Consider the following 20,588-nt stretch of genomic DNA (forward strand, 5'->3'; position numbering starts at 1 on the left):
GTCTTGTGACGTATTTTAGTCGGGAGCAATGGAGGGGGCAGATTCTTCGGTATTTCCGGAGTGGCCTTAGGTAAACCCTCGGCCAGAAGAGGATACATACCATTCATAAGAGTGTTTCGTTGTCGGTCTACTTGTTCTGCTTCAACTCGTATCCCCTCTTCAACTAATACATTTTCTCGGGCTTTATCTGAATCCTCTCTACTTTTCTCTGCTTTTCTGAGTGCTTTCTCGGTCCGTCTGTGTGATTCTTTATGCCATAGTTCAATGGCATCTTTCTGTGACTGTCTGGCTTTCTTTTTCCATAACGCTTCTTCTACTCTCATGATGCACTCAGCATCCCATGTCCCAGTAGCGGCCCATCTCTGATTCTCTGCTAAATCTTTGGTGTAATCCACCCACAAATCGAGATATAATACAGCATCTAGGCCGTGTTTGTGGTACATAAAATACCCTGGAGTGTCCCTGGGTGGAATGGGAACAGCTTCCTCTAGTATCCCTTTTCTAGTTCCTATCTGTCTTAGTTTAGAAAACAGCGGCATGTTTCAGCCGTGCCACTTGGTACTTGATACTTACTTGGACTTGGACACAACTAATACAATATACACGATAATGTAGATCGAACAATCACTCATACCACGACATTAAAACACATTTAAACATTGTGAAAACGAACAACAATGACCAGAATAAAACTAGCTACCTGCATACTCGATATACTGCTAAACAGTACAGATACACCGCTAAACAGTGCAGACCGGGTCTGTGTACCCAAACCCGTCTTGACCGGGCACAAATTAATGCACCCGTCTAGATGCGTCCCCAGCAACGGTACTCACCGGGAAGCACGGAAACGGAAGGCCTCGGAAACTCGACACTGGACTGGACCGGACTGGACTCGACTCGACTCGTGACGTAGGCACTTCGGACCTTCGGAACTTCGGAACTGGTGGAACTGGTGGGCCTCTGAATACCTCGGACTTTGCTCTCTCAGCTAGGCTCTGGTCGGGATCCTCCGCACTCCTCACCGCCTCGTCTGGGTGTCGATCGCAGCCTCAGTCACCTCCGTTGGCCTGAGGGAGATACAGGAAATCCTGCGGGTACGCGTAGTTGTCCGTCCGGCTGTGGCAGGGGACCGGGCCTGCAACGCACCGCCGGCGCGTAAGGTGGGGGATGGGTCCCTGTTCGGGCGCCAATTATGTGGTAAATTTAAATTACCTATACTTAATTTATGCGGTGAAGTTCAATAAGAATAACTCAGTCAAAAATAAGAGGCAGAGTCCGTGGCATCTGAGTTTTATGAAGGTTTTATTCCTTAAAAAGGAATTGGTTCGAACCAGGTATCATTTTCCATCACCACAAGGGTTCAGGAAGGGAATGGATATGGACATGTACAATACTTTATTAACAGAACATCATATATATAGTCAATGCATTACAGTAGTGATAGATGCAGAAGGCGTAACAGCTGAGAGAAACGAGATAAGAACACATGTACGTAATAGAAGGCGTGCATGAGGGCGTACACGGAGGTGTGTGCTAGACAACGTCACACGAAACGTATCACAGGTGGGTGGATCCATAGAAGAATCCCGCAGAGTCAGCAGAAATACATGGCAGAGATGCGCGCGCAGCAGCATGACGTGTAATTGACGTGGAACTGGAGGGTGAAGGGGACTTGACATTTAGCCCTACATGAGGAGACAGAAGTCTGGGGTGTCAGAACAACCTAATCCCAAATCATATCTAATATCTTGTGTTTGACGAACTGTATTATCTAGAAGGAAAGGTCTCTTGGGCAGAGGCTATTCTATACTGACTGCTAGTGCGTGCATACGCGACTACGTGTCTACATGAGATGCGAGGGGCCATGGGCCTACCATGGTAACGGGGGCTATGAATTACTTGCATGGAGACAGTGAGGCCGGGCCCTTTGCTCTGCAGCTGGGAAGGATGTTTTCCTAAACTACTAGACAGGAATGTATTTTCGAGGAGCGGAGCAGATAACTTGAAGGCTGAATACAGTCTTGGCAGGCAAGCAGGCCGAGCCAGGCACCGCTCGCCACACAGGGAGTAAGGCAGAGGTCAGGAAGCAGTAGACTGTAGTTTTCAGAAACAGAAGGCAGAAAGGGCTCGATGGCAGGAATCGGGGCCTAACTCGCCAGAGCTAGTAAAACATGAAAAGTGCACCATATAAAGACGTTGGCAAGGCACACTTAAGAACCGAATATTCGACCCATTCATGGTGGATCTGAAAGAGGACATGTTAACGTTGGACGCAAATGTATTTGCGTCTTCATAGCTGGAAGTGGAGGGAACATATATGTACTTGAAGCACGTACATGGAGCCGTTGGGGTCTACGATAGGGGACACAATTGACCATAAAAATTCATATTACCTCATTGCAGCAGAAAGTGTAGGCCTTTTAGAGAGGGTTACGGCCAAAGAATGTAGGAACACGTGTCGGCTGGCTGTTTATATATTGCCCTATCTGCTGTTCTAATAAAAGGAGAGACAAAAGAACCTCCAATGATAACGTCGCTGGACAAGACTTTCTTTTGTTGCTAAATTTGAATTTACTTAATAACATTGTTATTGTGATTCTTCTTGAGTGCGCTGGATTGTTTTTTTTTTTTTTAGGAACTGGGTGTTACTCATGCTACTTCCATGTGCTAAAGAAGGACGGGGATCTTCATACTATTTGAGATCATCGCCCTCTCGACTTCCTGCTGAAGGGAAAATCCAAAATGCTCATTCTAAACCAGCTCTTGTCTACCTGAAATCCTGGAGACTGAATGCAAGTGTTGGACCTGCAGGACTCCTATTTCCAACTACTCAAGGCCTACAGGTACTACCTGGGGGTCACAGTGGGTCAGGAGCATTTTCAGTTTGCAACGCTCCTTTTTGGGGTCACTAGTGCCCCTTGGGTGTTGACAAAAATGATGTTGGTCGCAGAATTCCTATGGAGGTCTAGAATGACTTGCTGATGAATGGAGACTACTTGCCCCAGATAGTCATCAACCACCTCTAGAAGACAGCAAAACTCCATACATTATTGGAGTTCACTATTAATGTTCTTAAGTCACACTTGACTGCTTTGCAGGTGCTCCCATTAATCAGAGCTTCTCTGGATACAATATAGTTTCACGCCTTTCCCCAGAGCAGAAAATACAGGACATTCAGGCTATGATCCTGATGTCTCATCCTCTGAATATCGTTGCGGATTGTTGAGAGTTTTGGAATTGTTGGCCTTTTGCACTGCACTGGTCAAACATACCAGATGGCATATGCAAGCTATACAGTGGGACATCAAGTCCCAATGTGCACAGAGCCAGGGGAATCTGTTGGATTGTATCCATGTTTTGGAGGAAACTGGAAAGGATCTGTGGTGGTAGCTGCTGGACCACAGTTGTGTCGGTGGCAAACCCTTCTCCATACCCCACCCAGAGTTGCCAGTAGTGACGAATACATTACTTCTTGGTTTGGGAAACAATCTAGGAGAGGTGTAGATCAAAGGTCTCATCTCTGGCATAAACTTGACCTCACATCAGTGACTAATCTCCCGCAAGTGTGTCAGGACGCGCGCAGGGTATTCTGCGGTATATACGAAGCGCTAAGTCTTTAGGTCCTTCCTGAATTGAGGCACTGAAGGTGATTGCCTGATATGCAGAGGTAGGGAGTTCCAGGTCTTTGCAGCGAGGTTGTAGAATGATCTTCCTCCAACTGAGGTCTTGCCGATCCGTGCGCTAGTGGCCATGGCCAGATCATCGGAGATGTCTGGTCTTGTGTAGGAGGAGAGGCGGTATGCACTATTGTGTGTTGGACGGCATATCTGAGAGAGCACAGCCTTGGAAAATCCATCGACATTGAAGCTTGGGACTCCTGAATGCCTTCCTGCCACTGCGCCTCCCCCCTGAGTTTCCATTCTCTTGAAAGTGGTCACTTACATTCATGTTGGGCAGGCTATCACCGTCACAACATTCTTAATCTAAATTGTTTGTACCCAATGAGGGTACTAAACTTTTTTTATTGATTGCACCAAAAAACATCTGGTGGATGATCAGCTTTTTGTGGATTTCTCTGAGGCAAAGAAGGGCAAGGGCAAAGCAGACCATCTCCTGGTGAATTGTTCTATGTATGAAGAAGCAGGCTCCAGAGGGTTTGTGATCTAATTTCTCCCAGAGCGAAGGTTGCCACCCCTCCGCTAGCATGCAGAGAATTTGTCTTGAATATTTCTCTAGCAGCCATGTGGGTGATGGGTTATATGCTTACAAGACACTGCTGCCTTGACAGGCCTGTCAAGAGGGGCATTATGCCTACTCAGTCCTGCAGACCGTTTTGGTTTGAGCAAGTTTACATATTTGGAAAAAAGGTTTGCACCGGTTTCAGTGCACAATCCAAACACGTAAGGCACTCATATATTTGGACCACAATACACAAATATATTCAATATACACATATATATAGAAAAAATATTTTATCTTTTTATTATTTTACTTCATTTGTTACTTCATCAACAATATAATTGATCAAAAACCATACATACATACATAAATATTTATCAAGGGACATATACATTCAGACAAGATAATTCATTAATACATGAGAATCATAAAAAACATATTAACCAACCACCAGAGAAAGTTCATTAATACATATATCTTCCGATGAGCCTTTAATATGTCCCCACCCTACGAAAAGGAGAAAAGACTGGTGCAGGGAGACAAGAACCTGGAACAAAATACCCCTAAAGAATTAAGTTGACCCGTCACACATGTAAATGAACATCTGTGTATAATCTTTAAAGTACTGGTTACAGTTGTAAAAGACTAACGCGTTTCGGCAGAAGTCTTCCTCAGGGCATATACTTCATACCAGTGGTTTAACTAAAATATAAAAAAGACATATAGGACAGTATATTTGTGGTCCAAAGATAGTTGTGCTATATACATAAAATTCAGATATGTCGCCTGAACTGACGATCAAAAATCCTTGATAAAACATTATGAGATCTGCATACCTGACATGAAATCAAAGTTCTCACAGACACCTTCCAAGTGTATCCATATATTCATACTTACACAGAACGAAATACAAGAAAGTCATTCATCTACATTTCCTCCTTAGCTAGTATCCAGGATCTGCATGTAGTAAATCACTTCAAGTCTCAACTAACGTTGAACTGAGTTTCTAATTTTTCATGACCTGACATCCACTTTACATCAGGGCCATAAAACAATAGGTTTTGATCCAAGCCTGTCACTTCTTTTATTTGGGTAGGGCACAACCCTTTAATAGAGCGCCAGTATTTCTATGGTTCACCTACAGGAATTCAGTAGGGGTACTAATAACAGTATAGTTAAATGTTGCTGTTAAATGATCACCCTCTTATATATCTATTTCTAAGTCACCTGTATTTTGTGTCGGGTTAATTAAGTATACGGAGATTACAAATACATACCTATTCAAATTTATATCTAAGTGTATATGGAGCCGGATTGCGTACCAAAAAGAGAGCACGGTAGATGCTTCGGTAATTCGTCAAATTATAATTATAGCCTGAGGCAAACATAAATATACAAATTATTACTTTTAGTGTACTGTATTGCAAATGCCACGTCACCTATCACCATTATGACTATAGATTCGCTAACTTTTCTTAGGATACATGAGATTTGCCGCTTATTCTCCGTATAGATGATATAACAAGGTTATAAATAGACTCGATCAGTATCAGCGTCTGTATTTCGCATATTATTTCATATTACTCCCCCTCTGCACGATCTAAAAGGAGGAAGGGACAAGAAAACCCATAACGGGACAAGGTGTATGAAAGATATGATCCAAAAGAGGGTTCCATAGACTAAAACTATACTGAATCCCACAGCCAAAAACCTATGTTCTTACTTAAGGGTAAATCTCTCCATGTGATCAGGATGGTTATCAAAAAAGTATTCACAACGACTGCCACACTAGTTAGTTGCTTGAATTTTGAGTCTACAGCTCGTTAATCGATCTAACGGGTATTAGGAACAAAAAAAGATAACAGGATAACCTAACTGAGTGTAAAATAGAGAGAATGATAAAAACTCAGTTATGTTTACCGGGTCTACACATGTTTAGAAAAAAGCCCCATTCTTACCTCGAACGGTTTTATTTCATACCAAAAACCTCCGCGGGGATTCCTTCCAACCAGGAAGTCACGTGACTTATCAGGACCGCAATGCGATAACGATCTAGCAAGTACAAAATATAACACTCAGAATGATATTAGATTACAATCGCAGAAGCAGACGAATTAGAGGTTAACTATAACAGCTAGTGGGGAACCTAGGACCCCGGTCTTACCGCTATAAATTCAATTCATGTGTAAAATCGGCAGAACCTCACTTCGGTACGTTAACCTTTTCCACAAAGACGCATTACTCAACCGGCGCGTTTTAAATAGTGTGATGCAGCGGCGTGCTCCACCCATGTTTACGTCTTGCCGAGCTTTACTTTGTCTAGCCCCTCGTAAAGTCTATGGTGTATTGGGCTAGTATATGTCCCGGTCTCTGATTCGTCTATACCAAGAGCTCGCCTCATCTCTAGATGTTGATAGGGTTGGCCAAGGGTGACGTCACAAGCATCGCCATCGGCCAATCCTTGAGTATTATGGGCACAAGTACAGTTACAGGCACATATAAATGTACTAGTTGTAAATCCTGCAGCTCTGCAATAGAGGGGCCCTCTTTAGAATTTAATGGGCATACAATCACACCGACAAATTTGAATAACTGTAAGACAAATTTGATATACCTACTCCTGTGCCCCTGTGGGTCAGGGTATGTTAGTGAAACTGGCAGATCCCTTAATGTGAGACTCATGGAGCATAGATCGGCTATTAGAACTAAAAAGATATCCGCCCCCATGGTTAGCCATTATCTGGAGAAAAGCCATATGCCTTTAGATATACAGTGGTATATACTGGAGAGAATTAACCCAAAAGTAGGTAAGTCTTCTGAAACCATCAGGAAATTAAGAGAGGTTTATTGGACTTTTGTCTTGGGAACCTCCGTTACGGGTCTGAATTCTGAAATACCGTGGGAATAGGCAATTAAGTGAATCGTAAATATCTTCCCATAATAGCGATTGAGCTTATCTTTCTGGTTTACACATTGATTTATGTGATTTGAGGACATATATGAGTAGTAGCCTGATTCATAACAGTAACATATATATCTCTATGCGGTTTAGTGAAAGGTGTTGTGCCATTTGGATCCCCTGTATTGTACTTTAATGGAATTGGCATATGACACAAAATGGGATAGTCACGTGACCTATTAGATCCTATTGCGGTACGTACACATTATGTTAAAGTATTGTTGGTCCGTTTAAATATGGAGGATTCCCTTCTATGGTTGAACTAAGTCGTTGTGTCACGATGTACAGGCTGCCTATACCATCATGGCGCCGATTTTAGGAATGGTAAGCAAGGATTGGCCGATGGCACTGCTTGTGACGTCACCCTTGGCCAACCCTATCAACATCTAGAGATGAGGTGAGCTCTTAATATAGACGTATCGGAGACTGGGACATATACTAGCCCAATACACCATAGAGTTTACGAGGGGCTAGACAAAGTAAAGCTCGGCAAGACGTAAATATGGGTGGAGCACGCCGCTGCATCACACTACTTAAAACGCACTGGTTGAATAATGCGTCTTTGTGGAAAAGGTTATCATACCGAAGTGTGGTTCTGCAAATTTGACACATGAATTGAATTTATAGAGGTAAGACCGGAGCCCTAGGTTCCCCACTAGCTGTTATAGTTAATTTCAGAGTTAGCCTCTAATTCGTCTGCTTCTGCTATTGTAATCTGGATATCGTCCTGAGTGTTATGTTTTGTACTTGCTAGATCGTTATCGCATTGCGGTCCTGATAAGTCATGTGACGTCCTGGTTGGAAGGAATCCCCGCTGAGGTTTTTGGTATGAAATAAAACCGTTAGAGGTAAGAATGGGGCTTTTGTCTAAACATGTATAGAACCGGTAAACATAACTTTGAGTTTTTATCATTCTCTCTATTTTACACTCAGTTAGGTTATCCTGTTATCTTTTTTTGTTCCTAATACCTGTTAGATCGATTAACTAGCTGTAGCCTTGAAATACACGCAAGCAACTAGTGTGGCAGTCGTCGTGAATACTTTTTTGATAACAATCCTGATCACATGGAGAGATTTTCTCTTAGGTAAGAACATAGGTTATTGGCTGTGGGATTCAGTATAGTTGCAGTCTATGGAACCCTCTTTTAGATCATATCTTTCATACACCTTGTCCCGTAATGGGTTTTCTTGTCCCTTCCTCCTTTTAGATCGTGCAGAGTGGGACTAATATGAAATAATATGCGGAATACAGACGCTGATACTGATCGAGTCTATTTATAACCTTATTTTATCATCTATACGGAGAATAAGCGGCACATCTCATGCATCCTAAGAAGGTTAGCGAATCTATAGTCATAATGGTGATGGGTGACTTGGCATTTGCAATACAGTACACTTAAAGTAATAATTTGTATATTTATGTTTGCCTCAGGCTATAATTATAATTAGACGAATTACCGAAGCATCTACCGTTCTCTCTTTTGGGTTCGCAATCCGGCTCCATATACACTTAGAAATAAATTTGTACAGGTATGTATTTGTAATCTCCGTATACTTAATTAACCCGACACAAAATACAGGTCACTTAGAAATAGATATATAGGAGGGTGATCATTTAACAGCTACATTTATCTATACTGTTATTAGTAGCCCTACTGAATTCCTGTAAGTGAACCATAGAAATACTAGCGCTCTATTAAATGGTTTTGCCCTTCCCAAATAAAAGAAGTGACAGGCTTGGATCAAAACCTATTGTGTTATGGCCCTGATGTAAAGTGGATGTCAGGTCATGAAAAATTAGAAACTCAGTTCAATATTAGTTCAGACTTGAATTGATTTACTACATGCAGATACTGGATTCTAGCTAAGGAGGAAATGTAGATGAATGACTCTATCTAGTATTTCTTTCTGTGTAAGTATGAATATATGGATACACTTGGAATGTGTCTGAGAACTTTGATTTCATGTCAGGTATGCAGATCTCATAATGTTTTATCAAGGATTTTTGATCGTCAGTTCAGGCGACATATCTGAATTTTATGTATATAGCACCACTATCTTTGGACCACAAATATATTGTCATAAATGTCTTTTTTATATTTTAGTTAAACCACTGGTATGAAGTATATGTCCTGAGGAAGGCTTCTGTCGAAAAGCGGTGGTCTTTTACATCTGTAACCAGTGCTTTCAAGATTATACACAGATGTTAATTTACATGTGTGACGGGTCAATTTAATTCTTTAGGGGTATTTTGTTCCAGGTTCTTTTCTCCCTGCACCTGTTTTTTCTCCTTTTCGTAGGGGGGGGACATATTAAAAGCTCATCAGAAGATATATGTATTAATGAACTTTCTCTGGTGGTTGGTTAATGTTTTTTATGATTCTCATGTATTAATCAATTATCTTGTCTGAATGTATATGTCCCTTGATAATTATTTATGTATGTATGTATGGTTGTTGATCAATTATATCGTTGATGAAGTAACAAATGAAGTAAAATAATAAAAAGATAAAATATTTTTTCGATATATACATGTGTATATTGAATATATTTGTTTGTTGTGGTCCAAATATATGACGGCCTTACGTGTTTTGATTGTGCACTGAACCCGGTGCAAACCTTTTTTCCAAATAAGTAATTTCCCTGTGAGGGTTTTATCCAATTATACAGGGGCCCCTTCCTTTCCAAATGAGCAACTTTACATCCTTCTCATGAGGGAGGTACTGCTATGGTAAGCATTTCCAAAGTGAGGAATATGCGGTTAAAAGTATCTTTCATAAGAACAATTACTTACCTTCGGCAAATCTTTCTGGTGGAGACTCAAACTGCAGATTTCTCACCAACACTCCCGCCTCCCTCGTCTGTGAACTGGAGTCTCTCCATCTAAAAAGGTCCTAATTTGGAAATCTACTCACTGGGTATTCAAATACATGATAGGTCCTGCGTCTGAGGTTGCAGACAGCCTTAGAAAGCAACTGGCATCAGTGCGAATGGGTGGTGCTTATATACGGCTCCGCTTGTCACTTCTGGAGCAGAACAACATAGGCTCGGAGACGCACGATGCCACCTACCGACACACAGGAGTGTGCTGCTTTAAAGCTTCCATATTTAGTCTGACTCCTGGGGAATAGCCACAAGATGAGGAATTTGCAATTAGATAAAGTATCCATCAGAACGGGCGCCACCGAAGGTAACTCATTTGTTCATTTGAACAATAACTGGGTACAGCTCAATTCTTGGCAGTCTAAAAAGAAATCGAAGGCTTTAAAGCAGGGTTCTTCAAACTGTGGGGCGCGCCCCCCTGGGGGGGCCGGCACCATCCCAGGGGGGGGGGCGCATGCTCCACTCCGATCTTCCCTTTGTGCAGCGCGATGTAGAGACTCTCTGTGAGGGCGGGCGATTTCCGTCAGAGTGGGGCTGCAGGGGCCTAAGAGCTGAACAAAGCTCATTAGCATGCGAATGGTCTCTTAAAGAGGTGTGAAGTGCTCGGGTGCGGCTGCCTGGCTGAGTGTGTGTGTGTGCCCAGAAGCTGTGTCAGCCCGGGCACACACAGGCATGGTGAGATGAAGAGGGAGAGGAAGGGAGGAAGGAGACAGAGACAGACAGAGGTAGAGCGAGGGAGGGAGACAGGCAGACAGAGGAGGAGCGAGGGAGGGAGACAGAGGCTGACAGAGCGAGAGCGAGGGAGGCAGCGCGAGGGAGAGCGAGGGAGGGAGACAGGCAGACAGAGGGAGAGCGAGGGAGGGAGACAGGCAGACAGAGGGAGAGCGAGGGAGGCAGAGTGAGGGAGAGCGAGGGAGACAGAGTGAGAGAGAGCGAGGGAGACAGAGGGAGAGCGAGGGAGACAGAGGGAGAGCGAGGGAGACAGAGGGAGAGCGAGGGAGACTGAGGGAGAGCGAGGGAGACAGAGGGAGAGCGAGGGAGGGAGACAGGCAGACAGAGGGAGAGCGAGGGAGGCAGAGTGAGGGAGAGCGAGGGAGACAGAGTGAGAGAGAGCGAGGGAGACAGAGGGAGAGAGAGGGAGAGCGAGGGAGACAGAGGGAGAGCGAGGGAGGCATAGCGAGGGAGACATAAGGAGAGTGAGGGAGACAGAGGCAGCTAGAGGGAGAGCGAGGGATGTCGGGTGGAGCCGGCCACCAGACGTCCGTTATGTTGCCATGTGGGTGAATAGATGTGTGGAGTGGTGGATGTATGGGTGGAGTGATGGGTGGAATGGTGGATGTGTGGGTGACATGGTGGATGTATGGGTGGGGGGGTGAATGGATGAGTGAGGGGATGGATGGATAGGTGAAGGGGTGGATGGATGGTGGGAGAGAGGATGGATGCATGAGTGGAGGGATGGATGGGAGTGGATGGATGTGTGTATGGTTGGAAGGGTAGATGGATGGGTGGAGGGATGGATGGATCAGTGAAATGGTGGATGGATCAGTGAAATGGTGGATGGATCGATGGGGGGGGTGGATGGTGGACGAGTCGGTGGATGGATGAGAGAGGTGATGGATGGATGTATTGATGGGTGAAGGGGTGAATGGATGGATGGATGAGTGAAGGGGTGGATGTGGGGATGGATGGGTGATTGAGGAGGGTGGATGGACGGGGGGGATGGATGGAGGAGTGAAGGGGTGGGTGAGAGGTCAATGGATGGATTCACGAGTGGATGAGAGGATGGATGAGTGGGTGGATGGGTGAAGGGTGGATGGAGGGATGGGTGGCTGGGTGAGGGGGGAATGGAGAGAGAGGGGGAGGATGGATGGATGGATGGATGGGTGAGGACATGGATGAATGATTGGCAGAGTGGATGGGCAGGTGTGTGCATAGATGGGTGAGGAGAGGAGCATGGAGATGGATTGGTCAGAGAGTGCATGCATGAGTGGGGGGAGGGTGGAGAGCGGGAGTGATGGATGGATGGGTGGATGGATGAGTGGGGGGTTGAGTGGGTGGACGGATGAGTGACTGGGTGGATGGATGAGTGGGTGGGGGGATGGCTGGATGGGTGAGAGGGTGGGTGGTTGGATGGATGAGTGAGTGAGTGGATGGGTGGAAGAGTGGATGAATGGAGGAGTGGATGGATGAATGAATGGAGGAGTGGATGGATGAGTGGGAGGATAGCTTGGGTGAAGGGGTGAGTGGTTGGATGGATGGGTGGAAGAGTGGATGGATTGGTGAGGGTATGGATTGGGTGAAGGGATGGATGGATGATGGATGGATGGGTGAGATGATGGATGGAGGGATGGATGTGGATGGGGCACAGATGGAGGGAAGGAATGAATGGTGGGGGAGTTAGTGGATGACAAGGTGTACATGATGGATGGGGAGGGTTGTGATGATTTCCTTTGCCTTGGAGGATTGTGTTTTGAGCTGTGTGGTACGGTACACAGTCAAAATATCGAGTTGTAAATATCGACCTACCATAATATCGAGTCTGAAATATCGAAGGTGCATAATATCGAAGGCAAGAATATCGTAGGACAGAATATCGACCCAAGGTAAGTAATATCGAAATACTTAATATCGATGTAAGTAATATCGAAGTAAGTAATATCGATAGCATATATATCGATGTTACTAATTTCGATGACACTAATATCGATATTTGTATTATTGTATAGTTTTTTATTATGTATGTGTTATATGTTTAATTTAACTATTTAAAATAATTACTATTATATGTGTATAAATTTTATTTAATAATAAATAATTTTATAAGTAACTTTTATATTTTTGTACCGGAGCGGGTTGTGGGTTTATAGGGGAATAGGTTGGGAAGTAATTTAATTATGGTAAATTGTTTTGTAATTAGTAGGATTTATTAATAAATTATAATTAATTGGTAATTATGTGAAAATAATAGGAAAATAATTTTAATTAATTTATTAATTGATATATGTGTTCTGTAGCGGGTTGTGGGTTTATAGGGGAATAGGGTGGGAAGTAATTTAATTATGGTAAGTTGATTAATAATTAGTAGGATTAATTAATAATTATAATTAATTGCTAATTAATATTGATTAATTGGGAAAAAAATTAATTGATTAATTGATATATATTTTCTGTAGCGGGATGTGGGTTTATAGGGGAATGGGGTGGGGAGTATATTAATAATAATTAATTAATTAATATATGTTTTTATAAATTTATATTTAATTTATTGGAAAATAATTATTGTTAATTAATTATTATTTTGTACATATTTAACATTATTAATTAATTGGTAATTAAATAATATTAATACGTTACATTAATTAGAGTTATTTATTGGTATATAATTTTTAATTACTGTTAATTAATTAATTGGGGAAAAAATATTAATTATTAAATTATAATAATTACAGCTAATGTGATAATATATTTACTTTATATGTTATTGTTCATTATTAATTAATTGCTAATTAAATAATAATCATTAATTTTGGGTAAAGGAGTATTTTTAGTGTTTAGGGTCAGTTTTCAGTTTTTGGGTAAGGGGGTATTTTTTGGTTCAGGGTCAGTTTTCAGTTCTTGGGTAAAGGGGTATTTTTTGGTTTCAGGGTCAGTTTTCTGTTTATGGGTAAAGGGGTATTTTTAGTGTTCAGGGTCAGTTTTCAGTTTATGGGTAAAGGGGTATTTTTTTGGGTTCAGGGTCAGTTTTCAGTTCTTGGGTAAAGGGGTATTTTTTGGTTCAGTGTCAGTTTTCAGTTCGTGGGTAAAGGGGTATTTTTTTGGGTTCAGGGTCAGTTTTCAGTTCTTGGGTAAAGGGGTATTTTTAGGGTTCAGGGTCAGTTTTCAGTTTATGGGTAAAGGGGTATTTTTAGGGTTCAGGGTCAGTTTTCAGTTTATGGGTAAGGGGGTATTTTTTGGTTCAGTGTCAGTTTTCAGTTCGTGGGTAAAGGGGTATTTTTTGGGTTCAGGGTCAGTTTTCAGTTCTTGGGTAAAGGGGTATTTTTAGGGTTCAGGGTCAGTTTTCAGTTTATGGGTAAAGGGGTATTTTTAGGGTTCATGGTCAGTTTTCAGTTTATGGGTAAGGGGGTATTTTTGGGTTCAGTATCAGTTTTCAGTTCGTGGGTAAAGGGGTATTTTTTGGGTTTAGGGTCAGTTTTCAGTTCTTGGGTAAAGGGGTATTTTTAGGGTTCAGGGTCAGTTTTCAGTTTTTGGGTATGGGGGTATTTTTTGGTTCAGTGTCAGTTTTCAGTTCGTGGGTAAATGGGTATTTTTAGGGTTCAGGGTCAGTTTTCACTTTTTGGGTAAGGGGGTATTTTTTGGGTTCAGGGTCAGTTTTCAGTTCTTGGGTAAAGGGGTATTTTTTGAGTTCAGGGTCAGTTTTCAGTTTTTGGGTAAAGGGGTATTTTTAGGGTTCAGGGTCAGTTTCAGTTCTTGGGTAAAGGGGTGTTTTTTGAGTTCAGGGTCAGTTTTCCCTACTGTTGTACTCTCTGGAGTAGGAATAGAAATTTTTACCCTTACGCTATGCAACGTTTTATTTAATTAATTGTTAATATATCAAATATTTATTTTATTTTTTATATTACTTACATTTTATTTGTTACTTTTTTATGTTTGTAAATGTGTTAGTAAATTACAATATATTTAATTAATTTATAAATTCGTAAAATAATTATTAATACTTATTGTTCAATGTATATATATTACATATTTACTGTATATATTTAATTAATGTATTCTTAATATATGTTTTATTTATTACTTTTAAATATTATTAGATACTTTTAAATATGTTTTTTATTTATTAGTCTTATAGACTTAATTTTACATTTATATATTAAAAAAAAAACGATATATTTAACATCGATATTTTTAACATCGATATTTTTTTTTCGATATTTTTGTACTTACCATGTTGTAGATAGGATGTCGATATTTTTGCCCTCGATATTGTTGACTCGATATTCTTGTAGGTCGATATTTTTGAAGTCGAAATTCTGTCAGTGATTCGTGTGGTACGCCTCTGTCGTTTCGCCACACCCACTCACAGGCCTGCAGTTTGCTAGGCACTCTTGTTGTGTTGAGCATTGTTTGCCGGATATGGCCCGTGGTGTGCGCGTTGCAGTCGATCATGTGGTGTGCCGGATTCCCGAGGTTTCGGTCGGGTGGTGGGGGGGCCCAACATCTGGGGGAATTCAGCTGGGGGGCTCAACCTGGAAAAGTTTGAATGCCTCTGCTTTAAAGGAAGAGTCAGATGGAATTTGAAGCAAAGACAGGTACCCTTTTTATGACGGCTTTGCACTTTAATTGAAGATGCAATTTACTCATCTTATAGTTTAATTGGTTGTCGAGGAGTGTACAAAAAAGGGGATCCCTGCTGTTTTGGCAAGCTCCATTTCTTCATTAATCTAAATTATTAGCCTGTAGGCTGCAGTCATCACCGATCAAATGCCACTAACTACACAATGGCCTGTCCAGCTTGGAATAACGCTTTATTGGGAACATTGGTTTGACTTGGATTGTGAGCCATATGTAAGAAAAACTAGATGTCATGAGAAAATAATAAAATATATTTTTTAAACATTTAATTTAAATTACGAAATTAATATCGCTCTGAATAAATATATTGTAAATCTACCTACATTTTACGTTGGTGTGAAAGAAAAGAGAATGTAATAAAGGAGCAGCACAAGTCAATCAAACTACACATGTTTTGATATTTGGGGAAGCAGCAGAATTAATTTCTAATCAGTATGTTTGCATCTTCTTTTGGTCAGCAATGACTGTAGCAACTGAATTTGATTTAAACTGATGTCGCAACAAAAAAGGTGATGAGCTATCTCGAATCCTGCAAAACGGACTGCACGTTTTCATGATAGCCTGGCACGCGGTATTAACTTAACTGCTGCATATTCGCCAGTTCAGGACCCTCAATTTAGACATAGTAGTAAAAGTGGATCTATGTGCGATTTTCCTTTTGTTTTAATGTAAACAACTCCCACCATGACCACCATTCTCTGACACCATTGCTATGCGCTCAAGTGACCATAAGTTCACCAAGGAAGTCCGTTTTTGCCATTTTTCACAGGTGTAATGGAGTGAACATGATCTCTGTTGAAAAATTGGTGGTATTAAAGTGAAGAAGAGGGCGCATGCTTGAACCATATTCAGTAGTAACATTGACTAAATATCCTAGGGTCTAGCACTCTGTAAAGCACAGAGTGTTGCAATATAAATAATGGATCATGTTTTGTGAGAGAATTTGTCTGGTTCCTTTTCTCGGCTCAGGAAGTTTGACTTTTGTCAGTTACATATTAGTAAACTATGCTTTACTGATTCAAATGTCTGCTTATTTATCCCAGTTGGCATCTTTGCACTTTTTATTATGTCCTAACCATCTTGAGCAGTGGCAATTCATTTGTGGTTTAATATTTCTGTATTTACTTGAATTGGTGCAGTGATAAACCTCTATCCGAATAAAACATGACATTCAGCTTGAGTTTTGTGGTGTAAACAGTACAAGCCTCATTGTTTCTAATCTGTCTGTATTGTGCGATTTCACAGGTCCTAGCTGATGCCGTTGCACGCCTCGTGGTAGATAAATTCAGTGATCTGACTGATAATTTCACCTCGCCTCATGCTCGTAGAAAGGTGCTGGCTGGGATTGTCATGACGACAGGTAAAGTTACTCGTTCATTGAAATACTTCTAAGATGTCTATCAAGTTGGCCAGTTTCAAGAGCAGCAGTTGGTCTTGGATGCACAGATGGCTGTGCACCTCCTTTAGTCTGACTTGCAGATGTATATCTGCCTTGTTTGGTGAAGTTATATTCAGTGCTCTTGATTTTTGTGCTTCAGGTTGTCTATTGCTCAGTTAGCTGCATATTGACTTATTACTGACACTAGTGAGTACGGACAACCTGTCAAATACCTTCCGATGGAACGCAGTATAAGTGCATTCGGAGTTGGGTGGAGTGTGAATTACAGCTATTGTTGCTGTGTTCCGTAATGAGGAAATAAATGGAAAAACGAATGTGAGAAAGTTAGATGTACCTGCATTAATGACAGTTTTCAAGCCAAGCAAGGGAATTATGACCTGACTTTAACCTTTTCTCAAACTAGAAATCCACTTTCTTGTAGTTGTCACCATACCAAATAAAAGATTAGAGAAGCTTAGCAGAGTGGCGCCGGGATGATGAACTAGTCAAGGTAACAGGTAAGCGAAAAGGAAAAAGATGCTGATGAACGGAACTAGCGCCATTGGTTACAGGCAGGAAGTCTGCCATTAACGGATAAGATCCACTACATTGTAGGAGAACTATAAGAATGTTTCTGTCTTTGAATGCGGGTAGTCAAAATTATGCTACGAGGTGTAAATAAAATCGACTGCTAACCGAGCTGACACTCCGGAATACTTGTATCCAAGAGCTCAGCCCAGAGTTTGAAAAAGTCAGTTTGGAGAGCTGTACACACTGTGAGAAAGGGCATTCCACAGCATTAAAAGAGAAGGACATTAGTGGATTTTATTGCTGTGAACTCGCCAGTATCCAAACAGTGCAGCTATGAAGTAGGGAAGCCATGGGTACACCAGGGTGCATCGGAAAACGTTTAGCTAGGAAAAGGGGAGTCATTAGCACTGTGCGCAAATCATTTGGTTCCTCATCTTGGATCTTGGGAACATTTCCCCAGCAGTAAAACACGATTGGAAGAATGGAGTTGGCTACCTTGCTAGATGTGAATAAATCGCAAGGAAGAAAACATGTATGATTTGAAAAGAGGTGGGAAAAGGGAATTTCAAAACTCTTTAGATGTAAATACGATAGAATATCTTTTAGAAACATTAGATTTCCAGATCCAGTTGGTAAGGTCTGATTTATGGGATGAGGAACAACACTAAATACTTTCAGAAAGAATGGTGAGTACATTGCAGTGAACAATGTTAGAATTGTACATTTAATGGGTGATCTAAAAAGGGGTCCTGCTGTTTTGTAGACTACACAGCCCTTTGGGACTTATTGGGCATTCATTTTTTGTATCTATCTCTAAAAATGCCAGGAGTAAAATAACAGAAGTATAAAAAAATGTTTGTTAATATCTGTTTCTTCAGAACTACACAACCAAGCCAACTACATTATACATTTTGACTTAAGAATATTTAGCCTGCTCCCTTAGTTTCTTAACAGTGCCATTGCAGTTATTTTGAGGATCCCAACATGAATGGCAAAAGTTTGCTTTTATGGATATCAAGGATTAATGTAACGTTTTGATGTGTTCTAATGAAATGTAATTGGTTTCTCAATTGTACATTTACAAAGCTTGAAGCACGTAAGTCTGCTGTGTGCCTTGAGAATGCTGAAACCTACCTGAAGAGAATCTCTAAAGTTGGTTGTTTAAGAACAATCCAGACAAGCCTTAGAGTAGGCATGTAAATCTAAAATATACTTACAGAAAACCACTGCTATGTGGTCTTTTCTTATGGGTAATATTATGTATTGACCACCTGAGATACTCGACAGACATCATCTCAAGGTGCTTGGTTCCTACGACTACCAACATTTACATTAACTTGAAAGTGTCTCCACAAGTACCTCTTAAGTGACATATTGTCACATATTTTTCATTTACCTACAATAGCAAAGATGATTGTGTTGCTGAGAAGGGGGTGGTGGGACTATTAATTCTGCAAAGCAATGAGCAAAAGAGACCTGGCATTCAATGTCCTTTACCACTTTTTGTATATATTGCACCAAAGATACAAGATTCTTGGACCAAATATTTAAACATTTTCCCCAATTGAGAAGCATCTTTGTTATTCACTACCCAAAAAACAAAGGAAGCGGTCTTTGGTAGTGTAAATTGTACTGGAAGGTTAGCACTAGAATGGTGGCTTTAGTGACTGCCTTGGTCCCTGCGATCTGAAACCTATTTTAGTGATAGTTGATACGTGATGCTGCATTTTTCCCTATTTTGGCAAAGGTAGCAGAAAATATCTTAACAACATATTACCCCAGGTAATTACCCCAGCTTGGTGGTAACGGGTGTTGGATTGTGTTTGTGGCTACCCAGAGAGGTAACATCTGCTACCTGCCCTAAGAAGTTTCCTTCTTCTGTGAATAAATTTGCATGGCTCAATGTTTTGATTTATTGTTTTATTCTGTTTGTTTATATCCCTGGATAAATGTATAGTTTAGTCAGTTACTTACCTTCTCACTCTTTGGTGAGATGTTTAAAACTTACCTAGTTTGCTGTGTTAGTTGTATTCATATGTATGCCTCACTTCTATAATGAAATGCTAGAGCTTGGATTGGCAATCATGTTGCCGACTGTTGTGCAGGCATGCTAATTTATTGCATACATTTTCTGTGAAAGGTAAAGTCACACTTTTAACGTACCCTGACAATGTGCGCTCTTCACAACTTATTGCAGGCACTGATGTGAAGGATGCCAAGGTGATCTGCGTCTCAACAGGGACAAAGTGCATCAATGGGGAGTACATGAGTGACCGTGGTCTGGCCTTAAATGACTGTCATGCAGAAATTGTAGCTCGCAGGTCTCTTCTGCGATTCCTCTACACAGAACTTGAACTATTTTTAAGGTGAGTTTGGTGTATAGACTGATCCATGCAACCACACAAGTACTCTTTACCACCACCACCACGGTTGGCTTTTATTTAGATTACCTTACAGGTAAATATTCCAGTGACTTTCAACATACTCTTCGATGGATTAGAATTTGGGAGAGATGCATGTTTCTTTCTGGGTCATTTACAAGAGAACATCTCTTGGTTGTCAGAGGTGAAGAGGCTGTGTGGTATCGTTGAAGTATTGTGGTACACCTTTAGTGGATCAAAAGCTGAAGTAACATAATGATAAGTTCACAGTTTAGCCTTTCAGGTTTTTTTTTAACTGTTTCCATTTGTCTTTTCTTAGTTCAAAAGAAGAGAAACAAAAATCTATCTTCATGAAGTCAGAGCGTGGTGGATTTAAACTAAAGGACACTGTGCAATTTCATCTGTACATCAGCACCTCTCCATGTGGGGATGCCAGAATATTCTCACCCCATGAAGCTGCACAAGAGGGTATGGGCCTGGGCGCAGGATTATTTATTTTTACATTCTGAAGAAATTAAATGTGTACTGTACTGATACCTGGGCCAGAGGGTTGGCTGAAATATGAGCCAATAAAAGTAATGTGTACGTTGCAAGATGTACGGCGGATAATGAAATGAGAATGAATAAAGTTTTCCATGTTTAAAATAGTAAAACCTTGGCATAGAAAGCGATGATTACAATTCAAAAGTTTGAAATTGTTATTTTAACACTGGTACTTGTAACGCAGGTCTTCTGTTCTTTCGCTCACCTGGACTTTCAGAGTCTTGTATTCTTTGACTAATCCAATACTTCAGAATTGAGTGTGAGACAGACGTTGGGTAGAGTCCATTTAAGTAGACTTTACTGTAGATGGCTTCATGCAGGTTTAGGCACAGCTCACCTTCAGACTTTATTGTACCCTTCACAAATTTTATGTGAGCTC

At 41.2% G+C, this 20,588-nt stretch overlaps 1 protein-coding gene across 8 annotated transcripts in view; it reads left to right on the forward strand.

Moving 5' to 3' along the window:
• ADARB1 (adenosine deaminase RNA specific B1) overlaps window positions 1-20,588 on the forward strand; it is a 947,690-nt gene that overhangs the window by 753,297 nt on the left and 173,805 nt on the right. For all 8 annotated transcript variants that reach the window (XM_086955520.1, XM_086955521.1, XM_086955524.1 and 5 more), the window contains 3 exons: window positions 16,622-16,736; window positions 19,483-19,651; window positions 19,986-20,134. In XM_086955520.1, the coding sequence (XP_086811646.1) occupies window positions 16,622-16,736; window positions 19,483-19,651; window positions 19,986-20,134 (433 nt within the window). The remainder of the gene's footprint in view (window positions 1-16,621; window positions 16,737-19,482; window positions 19,652-19,985; window positions 20,135-20,588) is intronic.

The sequence above is a fragment of the Lissotriton vulgaris genome, chromosome 2_1 (assembly GCF_964263255.1).
Source record: "Lissotriton vulgaris chromosome 2_1, aLisVul1.2, whole genome shotgun sequence".
NCBI classification, from domain to species: domain Eukaryota; kingdom Metazoa; phylum Chordata; class Amphibia; order Caudata; family Salamandridae; genus Lissotriton; species Lissotriton vulgaris.